General features: G+C 42.7%; 1 protein-coding gene across 13 annotated transcripts in view; it reads right to left on the bottom strand.

Annotated features, from left to right (window-relative positions):
* The window catches only part of LOC101838805 (myomegalin), a 188,589-nt gene that overhangs the window by 50,821 nt on the left and 120,975 nt on the right, over positions 1-16,793 (bottom strand). For all 13 annotated transcript variants that reach the window (XR_001197344.3, XM_040752166.1, XM_013123790.3 and 10 more), the window contains 13 exons: positions 14,112-14,255; positions 12,990-13,109; positions 12,703-12,795; positions 12,378-12,590; positions 10,962-11,120; positions 9,948-10,061; positions 9,643-9,780; positions 8,832-9,011; positions 7,622-7,816; positions 4,607-4,774; positions 4,352-4,433; positions 3,531-3,622; positions 149-265 (listed from right to left, as the gene is read on the bottom strand). Coding sequence is in view for 12 of the 13 variants with exons in the window: in XM_040752166.1 (XP_040608100.1) it covers positions 149-265; positions 3,531-3,622; positions 4,352-4,433; positions 4,607-4,774; positions 7,622-7,816; positions 8,832-9,011; positions 9,643-9,780; positions 9,948-10,061; positions 10,962-11,120; positions 12,378-12,590; positions 12,703-12,795; positions 12,990-13,109; positions 14,112-14,255 (1,815 nt within the window). In the remaining variant the exon portion in view is untranslated. The remainder of the gene's footprint in view (positions 1-148; positions 266-3,530; positions 3,623-4,351; positions 4,434-4,606; positions 4,775-7,621; positions 7,817-8,831; positions 9,012-9,642; positions 9,781-9,947; positions 10,062-10,961; positions 11,121-12,377; positions 12,591-12,702; positions 12,796-12,989; positions 13,110-14,111; positions 14,256-16,793) is intronic.

Here is a 16,793-nt window from a genome sequence, read left to right as displayed (position 1 = left end):
AATGACATTACTCAGCAGAGAAGCAGGGACAGACCTTTCTGCTCTACTTCAAGCCGGAAGAATCCAATGTTTTCGCATCTTGTGTGAAGATGCCCTATGGTAGCTGAGATAGAGACTATTCCAGTGGCGTTCAAACAGTTTTAAAGACCTTTATGAGATCTTCTTTTATCTGTATGTTCCTGGTCAGCGACTCCAAGTCAGCGGCCTGCACCTGAAGCTCATCCTCTTGTACAGCCATCATGGACTGCAGAGCAGACAGCTCTATCTGTGGAGAGAAGAAAAAGCAACATCAGAGGCCAAAGCTTTTCACGTCATCACAATCAGCTAGTAATACAAGAGGAAACTGAAAAAACCAGTGCTGTGGGTCAAACCAATGAAGCATGAGAGTGGGCTCAAAGGATGCTCTAAAAGAAACTGTAAGAAGGTTTTCAACAATGTCTTCTATTACTATAAATAACAGATTTATTAATGGGGTCACTGGGATATTTCAAAGCTGGTTACAACTAGCAGGAGCAAGAAGAAATGGTGTTTATTCTATGTAAATACTTCAGCTAATACATGAAAACAGCAGATTTAGAACACCCGCATTTTGTACTCCTTAATGAATTACTAAGGCATTAAGCAGCTAGAGTTGCTGATACCAGGGATCACTACATGCCTCCTGGGGAAGAGCATGCTGCCACTACAAAGGAGCCTCGCCGCCAGTTATCACCAAGCTTTCAGTGGTGTATCTTCTTTTCCCCAGATGATAAACTGGATGATATCAAAGCGCGTTAGACACCATGGTAACAACCATTCCTGCTAACATTCACTGTGTGCCTACTACATCCCAGGCATACAATGCATTGCTTGTATTTAGTTCTCCCGGCACAGCTATTGATATGGACCCCTCTAGTCCATTCCTATTTCAATCCCTGCGTCTTGGCTGCAGCACACCCGGCTTTGTGTTGACTGGGAGCCTTCACTCCTACTGCCCCATCACCCCATCACCCTGCAGTAACTTTCCCAGGGCTGTTGTCTTCTCCCAGGTACGAGTCTATTCAAGAAAGCCTTTGGCCACTTCACTAGGTGATCGCCATCTGTGTTACTTTTCTCTTGACACTACAGCATACTGCTTTATAATGTATAATTACAACATTAAGCTACTCATTTGTATAATGAGGAATGAATGAAACAGATCACAGGAAGGACCTTGTTGATTCTGCACCCCCTCTCATCCCTAGTTCTAGCTCTGGCTTAGAGAATGTGTCTCATGAATGAACTGGCACGTAATTCCTCCCAACGATCCCAGGATGTAAGCTCTCTTCAATTACAGACACGATGATTTCTACACTTCAGTGTATAGACAAGGCAAGCGAGGCAAGGGGAAATTAAGGAACTAACTTAAAATCACAGAGTTAATAAGTGGTTAATCTGTAGTGCAGAAGTCAGGGAAGACAAACCAGGCTGTCTTTCTGACTGGTACTGTACATCTACATAGTCTTTATGACAATGGCGAGTTATTTTAAGTCAGTGTGTGGTGGCAGAACAAACCAGGCATGCTTGGCTTTCCCATCCCAGTCCTCTCCATAGGCAGCTCCTGTGGAAGGCTTGATTCTACCTCTGCTTCCCTCAGGCCAAGCCTAATAATTTAGGGCCTACTTGGTGCTGGCAGCAAGTTCTGTACCTAAGACATTATCGATAATACAGTTGATGGTGTCTGGTGCTGATTTTATTTTTTAGGTTGTTCAGAGCTAAGGAATGGAAAATTTTATGACCACTATTGGGACCCCTTCAGAGATTCCTATAATTACATATCTCAGGATTTGCAGCATTAACGAAAACAATAGGGCTGGAGAGATGACTCAGTGGTTAATAGCCCTGGCTGCTCTTCCAGAGAACCTGAGTTCATTTCTCAGCAACCACATGATGGCTCACAACCATCTGTACTTCCAGTCCCAGTGGAACTAATGCCCTCTTGTGGTCTCTGCTGGCTCTAGGCACACACAGGGTGCATAGACATACATGTAGAAAAAAATACCCATACATATAAAATAAATTTTTAAAAAGAAAATGGTAAGCTTAAGGAAGAAAATATTCTTGCAGCGTGATTAAGGTCTGCAGACGGATTGACACGGGTTTTTAAATCCTGCCACCAGCTGCTGGCAAAGCTTTGACACTGAGGTTTAGTTTCCTCATCCATAAAAGAGAGTGTGTATTTCCAGGGCTACAAAGGACTAGAGAAAACATTTTTAAAATGTTTAACATGTGGCAGAAAACCAGTGAACAATAGCTCCACCACTTCCACTATCACCAGACAATAAGGGAATGTATCAGATATGGAAGAGCCTGTATGGCTGTTGTAAGTGCCCAGTATTAGAGGGGCTATATGACGGTGTTGAGATGAGAAGTAAGTGGTTGATTGAGGATATATAAAGTTGAACAACAGAAAGTATCCTTTATTCAAAACACATATTCATAGCCCCTGCAATTTTATGATTCTCAAAATAGGACAGAAGCAAAAGGTCATGGAATACATGAGAAAAGAGGAAAAGTGTGTGGGAAGCATGATACCAGACACATATAGTCATATACCAGCTAGGGCGGAACCAGAGCGAGGGAGGGCAACTACGCCACTCTTCAACTAATGATTCTAATATACTACATACTCGTGTCTTCAAAACTGAGTTCTATAATACATCTCTGTAAGAAAAAAATGTGGTCATGAAATGAAGAGGTACAATCTGGACACCAGTGTTACATCAGACACCAAGTCATGACAAAGCGTTACCCTAGGAGTCCAGGACACTCACTGACCTGACTGGATACTGCAGTTACATGTAAGTCTGCAGTTCAGTCTGTCCCTCTGTGCTGAGCCCTAAGCTGTCTTCTAATCTACATCCTAGCTGGATATGCAGCTGATTGCAGAGGGAAGATATTCTGTAAAGCTGAGGGATCTTCTAAGGGAATGCATGAAAACTCTATTGAGAGGAAGAGTCAAAATCAGAAGGCAGGGAAAATACCTGCTCTAGCAATGACTTATTAGGAAGCATTTGGGGTGTCAAGACTTGACTTTAAAGCCCAATTTGGGCATTATGATGAGACCCCCCACATCTGTTAGGATGATATTACGTGTTTCATATGTGAGTGTAGATCCCTTGAATAGCACAGAGCATGTGAAGAATGCTCAATACACAGTATTGCTCATGCTCACACCCTTCTTGTTTACTGCTTGCAAATATCCTTGCCTCTGAAGTCATCATATTAAGCAGGAATTACATGACACTGCTGTGTTGCACAAGCACTCTGCAATGATTTCATTTTACTTACCAATAGGAGGAATAAAAACACTTTATGCTTTCATCGCAGTGAGAGCATCTTGTTGAGGTGATGAAGATGTACAACAATTTGTGTTCCTCTCCCAAAAGCAGAAAGGCTTAGCTTGCATTTGGAGTCAGATATTATACACGGAGAATTGGAATATTTAAAATACAAACCAGTTTGGAAGAAACAACAGGAATTCGTGGACTGGTCTTGACTAGCAAACTTACCTGGCTTTCTCTTTCTTTTTTAGCCATAAGCTCGAGTTCTTCCTTGGCATTACTCAGTTCTTTCTCCAGCCCTGCAACTGTGTCCGAGTCTCCTGAAATGAATGCACAACAATACTTTTAGTCGCTGAGACATGCCATGGCCTCGGCTGCCCTGTTTCTGAGAGGTGTACTCTAAGAACAAAACCCAGCACTTACAAAATGCATGCATTTGCTTTAGTCTGTGGCAATATTTGTAATGGAAACCCCATAATCAACCCAGATGCTAAGAAGAACAGATGATCCCATCACACGTTCATCTAGCAGACTGCACCATACAGCTGAGAAAGAACAAGAATGAAATCGGAGGACTTATCTGGGTTTCAAGGATACTAAATATAAATGCAAAAGAGCACATTTACTAGGGGAAGAAGGATATGACACACCCATCTATATACATATGTAAATCATCCACTTATTATTTAAAAACATATGCAGGAAGGAGGACAACCCAGAAATGAAACTGATTACCCTCAGGGAGTGGGTCGAAATGAGAGAGGAAGAGGGATGTAGTATACCTTTTTATATATTTAATGTTTGAAGTTAACATTTAATTTTTAATATATAAGTTGGTTTGACAATGGGTTAGAGAAAACAACAACAAAAATCCATGTAAGATTTTTGGCAATTTTGGGTAATTTTTCTTGGAAGTGATGCATCTCAGATTTCAGGAGAACCCAAAGTGGTTTTCTGCACTGTCAGAATGTGTCCTGGCCAAATCTACTAGACAGCAATGGAGCAAGGAACAGCAAAGGGAATCTTTACAAAGCAGAACTGGTGCTTACCTACTGTGGACCTGGGCACGCCGGCATCTTCTCTAGCAGTCAGCAAAGTGCTACCGGCTCCAGAGGGCACCTGCACAGAGCTCTGAAAAGCAGAAGGGTTGGTTGTAGAGTTTAGAAAGACACGGGGCCTATGATCACAGTGACAGACTTGGAAGAGTCTCACCTAGTTTGCAGTTAAAACGCCCAAACTGCTGCCTCAAATGTAAAAAGGAAATGCAGTTACCATGAATACCTATGTGGGTCTACAGTTCTTACTTGATCAGTCTTCTCTCCAAGGTGGGGACCAATGGAAGTCCCTTTAGCTTGTTGGTTTAAGAGGAGTGCCCGAGAGTTGATTAGGTCTCTCTCTCCTAAGTACTGCCGCAGGGCGTGTAATTCTGTATTTCTTTCCAGGAAGGCTTGTACCATTTTTTCTGCAGCAGCCTGGTAAGAAAGAATCAAATGAACATTACTAGAAAGATATTGTAGTAAAATAAAGAAAACTTATTTTCAAATTTCTTTAAAGATTTGTTTTTATTTTATGTGCATGAGTGTTTGTCCTGCATGCATGTCCAGGTGCACCATGTGTGCAGTGCCCGCAGAGGCCTCTGAAACCGAAGTAACAGATGGTTGTTAACCACCTGAAGCTTCTGGGAACCAAACCCAGGTCCTCTACAAGAGTGCTCTTAACCACTGAGCCATCTCTCTAGCACCCATTAAGTGCTATTTCTTAAAAACCAACCATTTATTTAAACAAACAAAACCCAAAACCTATGGGACCCTCAGAAATACCTTTCCTGCTCAGCCTTTATAAACAGTGGAGCACAAAGTCTTTCACAGGCAGAATGGGGCACACAGGAAACAGCATGTCTAGACCAGGGAAAACATTCTGAAAACAGTTCTCCAAGGTCTCTACCAGGTTCAGGTGTTAAGGTTTGAGGCAGAACCGACACAATAAACGACTTCCTTCACTCTAGTTCTTGACTACCTTTTACACAAGCATTTGTATGGTTGTGCTCTTTGCCAAACATTGCCTTATCACACTGGCCTCCGTATCTAAAATGTAATCACATGGGCAAAGGGTGTGGACATTCAGTTTTGAGTAAGTACCACTGATGACAGCGGCACAGAGCCTTGGTTAGCAACACTCTGTTGTTACATACAAAACAGAGACTGGTGACTGTGAACTGATCAGAGTAACCATTTGCACTGTGTACACAAATAGCAAAACAATTTGTTACATGCCTTGAGTACACAGTTTTTAATTTCCATACATACACATGGACAAATCTTATTTTAAGTGTATGGGGGGTGAGGACCCTACTTCTACTCTCCAAATCCTTCTGCTATGCTTAATTTTCTCTGATGCACTCCTGTTACCTAATGTATCCCCTTATGTTCTTCCTTGTTTTCTCCTCCTCAACAAGAATGTATACTTCAAGAGCAACTCAGCGCCAAATCCCAAGTAACCCAAACATGACCTGCCAGGAACAGACACTCAGTAAATACTTACTGAATGAATTACACAACAAACATCTTCATCAGACCAAGAGAATCTGAATCTCATGTTGTCAAACTGTGTTCTAAACACTCACATGTATACCTATTGATGAGTGTTGGGCTCAGACTTTACCAGAATCTTCTTACTACAGCAAGTGGTGGTTAATGTAGAAATTCACAACTGGTCAAGGCGCAGGCAGTAAGTGTCTGTGCCATGCTCAGCCACAAATAGGATATCTATCTCTCACCTCCACCCTGCAAGGCTCAGGGACCATCAGGGAAGAGGAAGGGAAAGACAGTAAGAGCCAGAGGTCAGGGAAGACCAGACTGAAACTGTCTTCTGGACATGACAGGAGTACTACTCTCAAGAACCCCCAACAGCTGTGGTTGTCTGTACAAGACCGGCACAACATCAAGCCAGTCAGCATGAATTAAGGAGGGTCTTTTGAGACCCACCCCTTGCTGAGAAGCTATTGACAGTTGATGGCTGCTGGGGGAGGGAGAACCAGCTGTCTTTAAGGGTATGACCTCTGGTAGGTTCACTTCTCTCATGGATGGCCCTATGCCCATAAGCGTCTGGGCATTAGGAGTTAGAATCAGTGGGTTATAAAAAGAAAGGAAAAAGAAAAGAAAGGAAGGAAAAGAAATAAACAGAGTTGGAAGGAGATGTGGTGCATCTGAGAGGAGTTGGGGACAATGAAGGGGGAATATTATAAAAAGAGACTGTACACATGCATTAGGTTCTCAAAAAAGGCTATATTTTAATAACTCTACAAAAAAGTAAGCCAAAGGAAAAAAATAAAGGATGGGCCTGAGTGCCTCCCCTGAGACTTGTTGATAGCTAATGGTTATTGGAGTATGAGGTGCCATTTTTTTGGTGACATAGTCATTGATAAGTTGCCTTTGCTCTAGTAATTAACCTCCAACTCATGGTTAGGCAAGAAACCCCAATTAAACTCACTGTTTACACATGAGAGACTTGAAAATAGAAGGGGGGAAAGGGTCCTAGCGGGAATGAGAAAAGGCAATGGGGGTGAGAATGACTAAAATATATGATATGTGTGAAACTATCAACCAGTAGAAAAAAATTAAATAAACAATACAAGAGGAAGACTGAGAACTTATTTATGATCATTAATGTATAGAAAGTCACTTAATGCTGGCAAGATGGTTCAGCAGGTGAAGGTGCTTCCCATATAAGCCGGGTGCCCTGAATTTGACCCCGGGAACTCACATAAATGTGGCAAGAGAGAACCAATTCCACAAAGCGACTTCCATCATTACCCCACGACACATGGGGCTACACATACTTCAGGTACACCCAGGCACGCATACGATAATGATTGTAAAAGTTCAGGGGGCTGAGATAACGAATCAGAACCATGTTAGCGAAACCAATTGCTTAGATGAAAAGCTAAGCTTCCATCACAATCTCTAAATGACAATTAAAAAAAAACTTGCATTCTCAGTGTGTAAAATCTGGACTCTTTTGTAGTATGGACTACCACTCAAGTCCTGATAACTTAGATAATATTTCAGAATTCCATTCCCCTTTATCTCAATACAATTGGAAGATTAAGAAAACAAATGTTATGGATACATGTATCTTCTAGGCCACCTGGATGCAATGTTCAAACCATTTCATTCTGACTGATGTAGAACTGTAGTTTACAGGCTGGAGGAAAGAAGCTGAGCTAGCTGTAGAGAGAGGAGCCCAGGTCACCAGCTCCAGTCCTATCTGCTGACCACCAGTGTATCACCCGGTCCTGTTGGTTCCGCATTAACGCTTACTTGGCTGGCCTGCTCCCTGGTGCTCATCGACTGAAGCAGCCCCTGGATCTCCATCTCATGCTCCGCAGTTTGTTTATTCAGGTCACTCAGAAGGTCCTGCAGCATCCTCTCCTTCTGCTGCAGGCGCTGGCACAGCTCCTCAGCTACTTCGCTCTGACCAGGTCCCAGTTTGCCGAGTAATGTTGCCCTGAGATCCTAATGAGAAAAGGATGCTGTGAATTTCTGGAGGGCAGGATTTTCTCTACCGCACATTGGAGGGGTTGTAAGCCCCCCACTGTAATTATAAGATTCTGGGGAACACTATAATGTCTTATCACTTGTTTCCCAGACCTAGCACAGGCCCGTGGCTGGGAAGGCTGGACAAACATAGAGTGAACGGATACTAACAATATAGAGAAACACTGAGAATGGCAGCTTTCACGGTGATTGCTGAAGTAAGGAGGTTTCCTTATGCTTGGGCATGTAAGAGTTAATGTAGGGTGGAGCAAAAGGGACACTCGGCTCATTTGCTTCCTTTGCAGCATAACTTTAGAGAGGGAGTACAGAACCACAGGCTAAAGGAATGGAGATCTGGGTGAGGCGGCACATGCCTCCTGTGAGTCCCAAGTAGGAGGATGCAAGCTTGAAGCCAACCTGGATATAAATCAAGAGCCTGTCTGGGGAAACAAAAAAGAGGTCCACGGAAACTGTATTTGTAAGGAGAATAATGCCACTACAGCCCCTAGTCTACACAGAAATACAGCATACGGGGCTGGAAATCGTGGAGCCCCGCTGGCTGGACTGAAACGACTCTGTGGCCCTGCTATGCTGCTTTGACAAGTGACTTGACCTCAAATGTCTAGGTTTTTTTGCTTTGAAAGCAGAGTGTGCCCTCATGAACTGGTGAGGGCTCACTAAGTCCATTTCCATCAAGCTCCTAAAACAGTACCTGGTCCAGCAAGTACCCCGTGACTATTATAACATGGGTTAGTTATAATACAGATGTGTTTTTAGACTTAATTAATTAGTCCTCATACAGCTTCTCTGAGAATAAGTGACGTGCTAAGTTTATAGTTGTAAAGAGAATTCCCTGGGAAAGGTAGTTACTGGCCCAGGCACAGAACATAATTGAAGACTTGGGTCTCTGGCTCCTGAGGCCTGGAGAGTGCTGCCCGCCCGGGGCTGTGCCTAGCATTCCCTAAGCCAGGGCCCTGGAGTCCTGAAGCCTTGCCTCCGCTTCCTTGTCCTTGTTTTGCAGGGATGTCTGCAGCTGCTGAAGGATGCTCTCTTGTTCCTTCTGCCAATGGCCAGATTTGGTTTCCAGTTCTGCCTTCAGCCACTGGAGGTTCTGACAGGTGGCAGCTAACTGTTCCAGTTCCAGGCCTTTGGCCCTCAGGAGGCCCTCCATACTCTATGGGCACAGACATAGCAAATGTAAGTCAAAGGCACCCATACTCCTCAAGATTAGAGATTAGTCCCACCTTTAACTTACACCCACCTGTGCCTTTTTATAAGAGGAGGAAACACAGAATGTCAAACCAGCATTTTTCTTTAATGTGGTTTGCAGAGAGCTAAATATAGAATGCATGATTGTGGAAAGGGACGTTTCTCTGGAAAAAAAGTGAATGGCTTCTTTAAGAACCGACAGATGGTAGCTAGATACGATCTAAAATAAGTATGCAAAAAAGCTAAAAGTATATGTTAGGAAAAAAAGCAGTCATGTAATGCATTGATATCTATATAATATAAATGAGAAAAACAATATAAAGTATGTGTGTATATGCATTACCCCAGCAATGCTCATGGAAAAGTGTGTGCATATCCATATTAATAGACAAGGATGAGAAGTTAGAACCACATAAACAGCAATCACCATGTACTATTTCTCTATAAGTCCATCATGTAAAAGGAAGAGAACTCGTCGCCTCCCTCTCTACTGGCAGAGGTGGAATGAGAGAATTCTACTTTTCTTTGGTTTTGAAACTCTGGGTTTCAGAGACGAATGAAGAGGCTGAAGGGAGCAGGTTGGATTCGGCTCTTACTTGCATGGTAGTTTCGTTGGCAGACAGGACACTGCGAAGTCTCTCTAAATCATGATCACGCTCTCTCACCGCACGATGAAGCTGCTGCAATTCCTTGTCCTTTTCCTCCAGAGCAGAGAACTTTTCATCTATAGCCCGCTGCAAGGAAAGTAAGGCTCCTAAATTCCAAAGGGTTCACTAAACTATAGCCTTTTATCAATTAGATTCCAAGTGTGAAAGAACAGAGAATGGAAACCCCAATGCAGGCATTTAGACAGCAATTGCAGCTAGGACAGTCGGCAGTGGAGGGGGAGCTGGCTGCTTACCTGCAGATCAGCAGCTCGGTCTTGTATTTGTTGCTGCATTTTCTCAAGCAACACCTCACTTGTTTTGAGAGTTTTGTCTGGGTTATCTCCATGTTGTAGGAGCTCCTGAAGTTCCTAGTAAGACAAAAGTACTTTCTTCATTCCTTTACCTCTTAGCTGAATTTCTTCATTTTTTCCAAGAAATTTGTTATTTAGCACACACACACACACACACTCACACACACACACACACACACACACACACACACACACACACACACACACACACACACAACTCAGAGATAACAGGCACGTAAATTGCTAATGATTCCGCAATAAACACACTAGCAGGGGAGCCAGTCTGCTCATGGAAACACTGGACATACTGCCTGACACTGCCTAAAGGTGCCAGTAAAGATCTCACTAAAGATTTGGAGCTAGGCCTGGTGGAGCATCCCTGTAATCCCAGCACTCAGGAGGCAGAGGCAGGTGGATCTCTGTAAATTAGAGGTCAGCCTGGTATACAGAGCTCCAGGTCAGCCAGGGCTACATAGTAAGACCCTGTCTCAGAACAAAACAAAACCAAATACAACAAAAAGATATTTTCTAAATGAAGATGTGGCATGGGTGCATTTGTGAGGGGGTGGGGACTGTATACAATGGTACGTAAAGAGTCTATGCTCTGAAATTTAAGAGATTCAATGTGCCCAAAGCTTAGAGTAGGTAACAAACAACTGCTCATGCCTCCTAGTGCCCCATTTTTCCCTGAAATTCTCATTCTATCATTGACCTCCGTGGAAGTTCATATCTTCTGTCACGTTTTCATGAAGCAGTGTCTGGCTCAGGGCTATTCTGCTTGCTGAATACTGCCAATGCTGTTTATGTGTGCACAAACAGCTGTTCACTTGTGAAGTTTGGGAAGACTGTATTTTCTACTCATTTTATGCGTTCCGCCACTCTTACACGAGGCACCAGGTAGGCCTTGGGATAGGCATTTGAGAGCTCTGGATGCCTGGCTCTCATCTGAGAACTCACCCGAAGCAATTGCTCTTTGAGATGCAGACTTTGATGTAAGTGTTGAATGTCTTGTTCACGGATTCGAATCTCATTGTATTTTTCCATCTCCAGAGTATGAAGCTGTTGGTTCCTACTGTGCAATTCTCCTTGGAGGTGTTGTAAAGCTTTTCGTAATTCCTGAAATACATACATCCTCTTTTTAAAGTAACCTTTCCATGTGACAATTAGGTATTGAAGACAAGCTGGGCATAATGGCACCCGCCTATAATCCCAGCATCTAGAGGGCCCGAGGCAGAAGGATCTCAAATCCAAAGTCAACCTAGGCAGCATAGTTTGATCTCATGCCCAAAACAAAACAGACAAAAACTACATGATAAAATATAAAGCAGCAGAAAATTCCATTACTTAAATTGATACAGAAAAGTCTATAAGACATAAACAAAATGGGATATGAAAGCTTATGAAAATTATGGAGTAGAAAGTCGATTTGCCAGCGCAGTTCAGCGTTCACTTCCTGGTTTGAAAGAAGAGCTCTGTAGTCTGCTAAGGGAGAGTCTGCACTGTATCCCTGGACTTTTCCTAAGCTCAGTGCTTCTACATTTCCCTCCCCAAAGAATTCAGCTTCTTAGTTTGTATTATACCTCAACCCTGCAGGATATCTGAAATTATAACATTTCCAAAGGAAATTCAGGACTCATAGTTGATTTCTGAACTACTAAGATAGGAGATATAGCATATGCCCTGTGTTAACAAGGCAGAGGAACTATTTAAGAATGGTATAAGACTTGCATATATTTAAATTACATGGCTAATTATACATGCCCTTTCTTACTTTATTCAATGACTTTTTCATTTTAATCTATTTACTTATTTATTATTATGTGTGTGCATGAATGAGTGTGTGTGTGTGTGTGTGTGTGTGTGTGTGTCTGTGTGTTATGCATGTGAGTACAGGTGTGCATGCGTGGAGGTCAAAGGGAACCACATTCAGGAGTTGGTTCTCTCCTTCCAGCACAAGTCCTGGAGTTCAACTGCTTGTAAGGCGTTTCCTCCTTGCTTAGGCATCTCACCTGCCAGCTGACTTTATCCTTTGAGAATGATCTCTCCTCCTTCATGAAGCTTTCCCCATGACTTCTTTCCTTAGCCCCTCCTAGACACTGCGATAGAAACTGCATCTTTGGAAGCATTTGCCCTATTGAAATGCTGTCATGTGACCGCCTCTCCTACTAAACTAAGTAAGTTTATTCTTACTGATATTCAAATTTGTATTTCCACGGTCTGTTCACCTGGTACATGACCCAGGGGCAACAGATACTGAACCAAATTAGACTAAGCAAATGACTCAAGGGTTCAGGTTCAGCACAAACCGTCCAGCTAGAAAGTTCCTGTGGGGCAAAGTCAGCAGTGGGAGCAATAAAATGGTTAATGATTTACCTGGTTATGTTTCCAAGAAGCTTCCTTCTGTTGCTCTGTCTCCTGGGCTGTAGCCTCTACAAACTGCATGCATCGCTTGACATCAGCCAGTCGCCGTTCTTTCTGGCGTACGAGCCTCTGGAGCTTCTGTATTTCAAGCTGGTTGCAGAACAGAGCATTCTGAAGATCAAGCAGGGTCGCCTGTTGCTGAGTTGAGGCAATGCCCTCTGAGCTCTGAAAAGAACAGAATCATAATCATAAACCCAACCACAGGAGGAAAGCCCTGAGCACCTGAGAGAACTGTGCAGCCCAGGGGATGCCAATCCTGCCTGTGGCCCTCACGTACATGAAGTTGTCCAAGCTGGCTTTGGTGCAGCATTTCTCGAAGCTTTGCCATTGTGTCATTTTGACCTTCGACCACCTGGTACAGCTCCTCGGTCTGAAAATGAGAGAGGGATGGCATGCCAACGCTAGCAAACTGCACATACATTACAGTATCTCTCCTCTACACGTGTTAGTAAGAGAATCATTCCAAAAAAAACTACTGAGTGGACATCCACAGTAAGGTTTGCTAGTACGACAGGTGTGACTTCTACAAAATACAGAGTACTTATCTACTTCATAACAGTTTACCTCACTTTCCCTGCTTTTTAGCGATTCCTTGAGGCTTTGAATTGTCACATCTTGCTTCCGGGACGACTCCTGTGCAGATCTTAGTTCACAGCTCATTTCATTCAGTTTCTCTTGAAGAATCTGAATTCAGCAGAAAAACTCTATTAGCACCATGGTGGCTTTTAACCTGGAGGTCACATCTTGGGTTTAGAGAAAGTCTTAGGGTACTTTGTCTTATTTCTTTCCCATGCATAGCAACCGTAAGAGTCTGAATATGAAGAGAGGCTGTAAATATGAAATACTCCCCTCAATGCTCAGACACCCCAGTTCTCATGCACTGCATGTCCCCTCTGTCAACATCCACGCTATTCTTTTGGCTCTTCCATAGGACCAAGGAGTGCCTGCTATCTAGTGTAGGATAAGAGCATACTAGATCAGAAATTCAGGAGTCCCTCTTGGAACAATTGCCTTGTACGCAGACATTAAAATCTATGAGCTATACAGGAATGAGAAGTTACAACTAAAGCCAAAAGCACAACTGGTCTCAGAGCCTTACTATAGAGGTAAGGATTACATAGAAGGTCTAATCTCATTCCTAGATGGCATCATAAATTGGAGTGTATGGAGCAAGCTAAAACCCTGATAGGAAACAAAAGGAGGGTGGGTCTGAGCAAGCTATGAGGACCTGTGTTTGATCCTAGCAGCCACATAAAAAGCTAGGCTTGGAAGGTGTGTGCTTGTAATCCTAACTCCGGGAAGGTGGAAACAGATGGATTCCTGAGCTTGCTGACCAACCAACCTAGACTATCTTTCAAGTCCTGAATCCCAGTGAAAGACTGTCTCCCAATACCCCAAGGTTGACAACTGGGGAATAATACCTGAGACTGACCGCTAGTCTACACACACACACACACACACACACACACACACACACACACACACACACACACACACACACACACACACACCCTGTATACACTCAACTCACACATACACACATAAGAAAGGAAATAAAGATAAAAATGCAGAGTACACTTTTAAATGAACTATTCCCCAGGGAACTGGGGTTGCCACAGTGTTCACCTCCCAAGTCCTACCCAGGATGATGGAGCTCAGGATAGGTGGAGTCACTTCTGACCATACCTTGTTGCTGACCTCTGTTTGCTGGATTTTGTCCCGGAGTTCTTCCAAGTCGGAGTCAGACACAGATTTCTCGATAACAGGCTGGATGGCAGGGGTCTCATCTGAGTCAGGCTTTTGTTGCTTGAGTAACTTCACAGGCTGGGGCTAGGAGGCAGCAGGGAGACAAGCTCACTGAGTGAATGCCGTCAATAACCCATCTGATTTTCGTGTTTACTTCTTTTTCAGAGAGCACTCTTAGCAAGTAGCAGGACTGTCTTCAGAAAGCTGCCTAGTGATTTGTGCAGCAACTATGGTTCCCAATGATCTGAAACTGCCATCCCTACTATGCTCATTGTCATTCCCTCCCTACACATGTTCACAAACACTGCTTTGTCAGGTAAAGCAAGAACTCAGAATTTAAAGAGAAGGGCGCTTTTTAAGAAGGACAGGATTATGACAATCAAATATTTGCTTCATTCCATTTCACTCTATGCTTAACCAGGAAATTAACAAAGGCATCGAAGGGTCAAAGTTATATTCCAATTACCTGTGCTATAATAAGCCTGAAAAACCTGTAGCCCTATTTTAATATGGGCCATACATTAGAAAACAGCATTTCTGGTCATCAAATCTCTTTAATTTATAGCACAGTTAATAAGAGATGTCCTTGTCCTCAAGAAATACATGTGGAAGTATCTAGAGTAAATGGCAAATATCTATAACTATTAATAATTCTCATTTGTTTACAAGGCAAACAAGCAACACTTGGTAAATCCAGGTGAAGAAGCATGGAAGGGTTATGCCCCCTTTTTGTGTCTCTATATACCAAGATTATTAAAAATGAGGGGGGGGTAAAAATAACACATAACCATAACAGGACATGTACTTTCTCAGAATACTCATCCTAAGGCACGTAAGTTGAACTATATTTCAAACTATACCTGAAGATCACGATGAGCTAAAATACTGGATACCTAAGGAATTCATGGTGGCATTAAATCTTCCCCTGTTCCTCTGCCATCCCCTTTCTCATCAGGAAAAGGAAAGAACTATTACTCATGGTTTGAGTTTTGTTTTTCAAGACAGGGTTTCTCTGTAGCTTTGGAGTTGGTTCTGGAACTTGCTGTGTAGACCAGGCTGGCCTTGAACTCAGAGAACTGCCTGCCTCTGCCTCCGGAGTGCTGGGATTAAAAGTGTGCGCCACCAACGCCTGGCTCCAGCTGACTTTAAATATCTTCCTGCAAGGGGCTGTGTGGGAAAAGTCAGGTGCTTCTGTTTCCCCAGTGCTGTTTTTATCACGTCTCTAACACTATAAAATACAGAGCTTGGGGTGAGATTCTGTGGGGAGTACAATTCAGGCAACTATTTAGTTCTGGATCCCAGCAATCTGGGTCTGTTGAGGAAGTGGTCATACCAGAAGCCCATTCATCTTGACAGGTCACACAAACAAGGTTCTTGACAGAGACAAAATTTATCTAGATCTAAAAAGAAAGATGAGATACTGGTAGCTGGCTATGGAGAGTCAGGGAGAATGTTCTGGGTACAGCGATGGATGGGGCTAATGGATACAAAATATCAACTTTGTTACTTTTATAAGCAGAGTGATCTTATAAGTGACTACTCACATCACATCAAATCACTGTTTTCTTTCTTTCTTTTGTTTTGTTTTGTTTTGTTTTGTTTTGTTTTGGGTCTCATAACCCAGTCTGACCTCAAACTCACAACTTTGCTTCTCACCCACTAAGATTACAAGCCTGCACCACCGCATCCAGCTTCAAACCACTGCTAAGAACTAAAAAGGGGCAATTAATTCTGTCAGGAAAAACAGGTACAAATAAGGATGTTTTATTACTTTGTTTATAACCCACAGCTATTTCTGAACAGCTCATTAAAAGGCTGTTTTATCCCCACTACATGAATTGATAAAACAAAATCTTAAAACCCTAAAAAGAATGATGATCAAAGAGGTACTAAGACAGTCTCAAACATAAACACACGGAAGGAAATAAAAACAACCATAAGAGTTCTGAAAGTTGATGGAATGACTCATAAAAAAATGCTCAGATTTCTGGGAGTATCCTCTAGAAACTGGACTTCAATGCTTGCTTTGACAAGAAATGGGCCCACGTACCCTGGCTATGCTTCTTAGCACTGCTCGTTAACCTCAATACATATCTGTTGAGCACCAAGAAGCTCACACTATGTTGAAGAAAAACTACTGCATAGGACAAAATGACTTCTCTTGATGAAGATTTTGTGGCACTTGGATGTGGTGGCTATGCAATAAATGTGGAAATACAGAGAATCAGCTAGCATGCCCTCCCGTAACACAGGAAAGTACTAGGAGAACTGGCTTTTGTTACTTTATATCAGCTAGAGGAGGGTTCCCTTTGAGACAGTATTCAAATGATGTCTGAAGAGGGAAATAGCCAGTCATCCTAAAGGCAACAGGGAATCAAGGCAGGCAGGGAGAAAAGCTGATGGAATCTGAGCTTGGGAAAAGAAAGGCCTATATGTCTAGAAGGGTACATCCCAAGAGAAACACAATGTGAGCCACAAGAATAATTTTTAATTTTCTTATAGCTTCCCTGAATAACTCTTAAAAAAACCCATGAGCTCAGTTTTGACAATTTTGTTTAAGCTAACTTTTAAAAAGCATTTATAATAGAAATCAATAGAAAAATAAGATATCATAAGTCTTAA

Source organism: Mesocricetus auratus, unplaced genomic scaffold, assembly GCF_017639785.1.
Source record: "Mesocricetus auratus isolate SY011 unplaced genomic scaffold, BCM_Maur_2.0 Super-Scaffold_100009, whole genome shotgun sequence".
NCBI lineage: Eukaryota > Metazoa > Chordata > Mammalia > Rodentia > Cricetidae > Mesocricetus > Mesocricetus auratus.
This window is presented reverse-complemented; position numbering and strand designations above follow the sequence as displayed.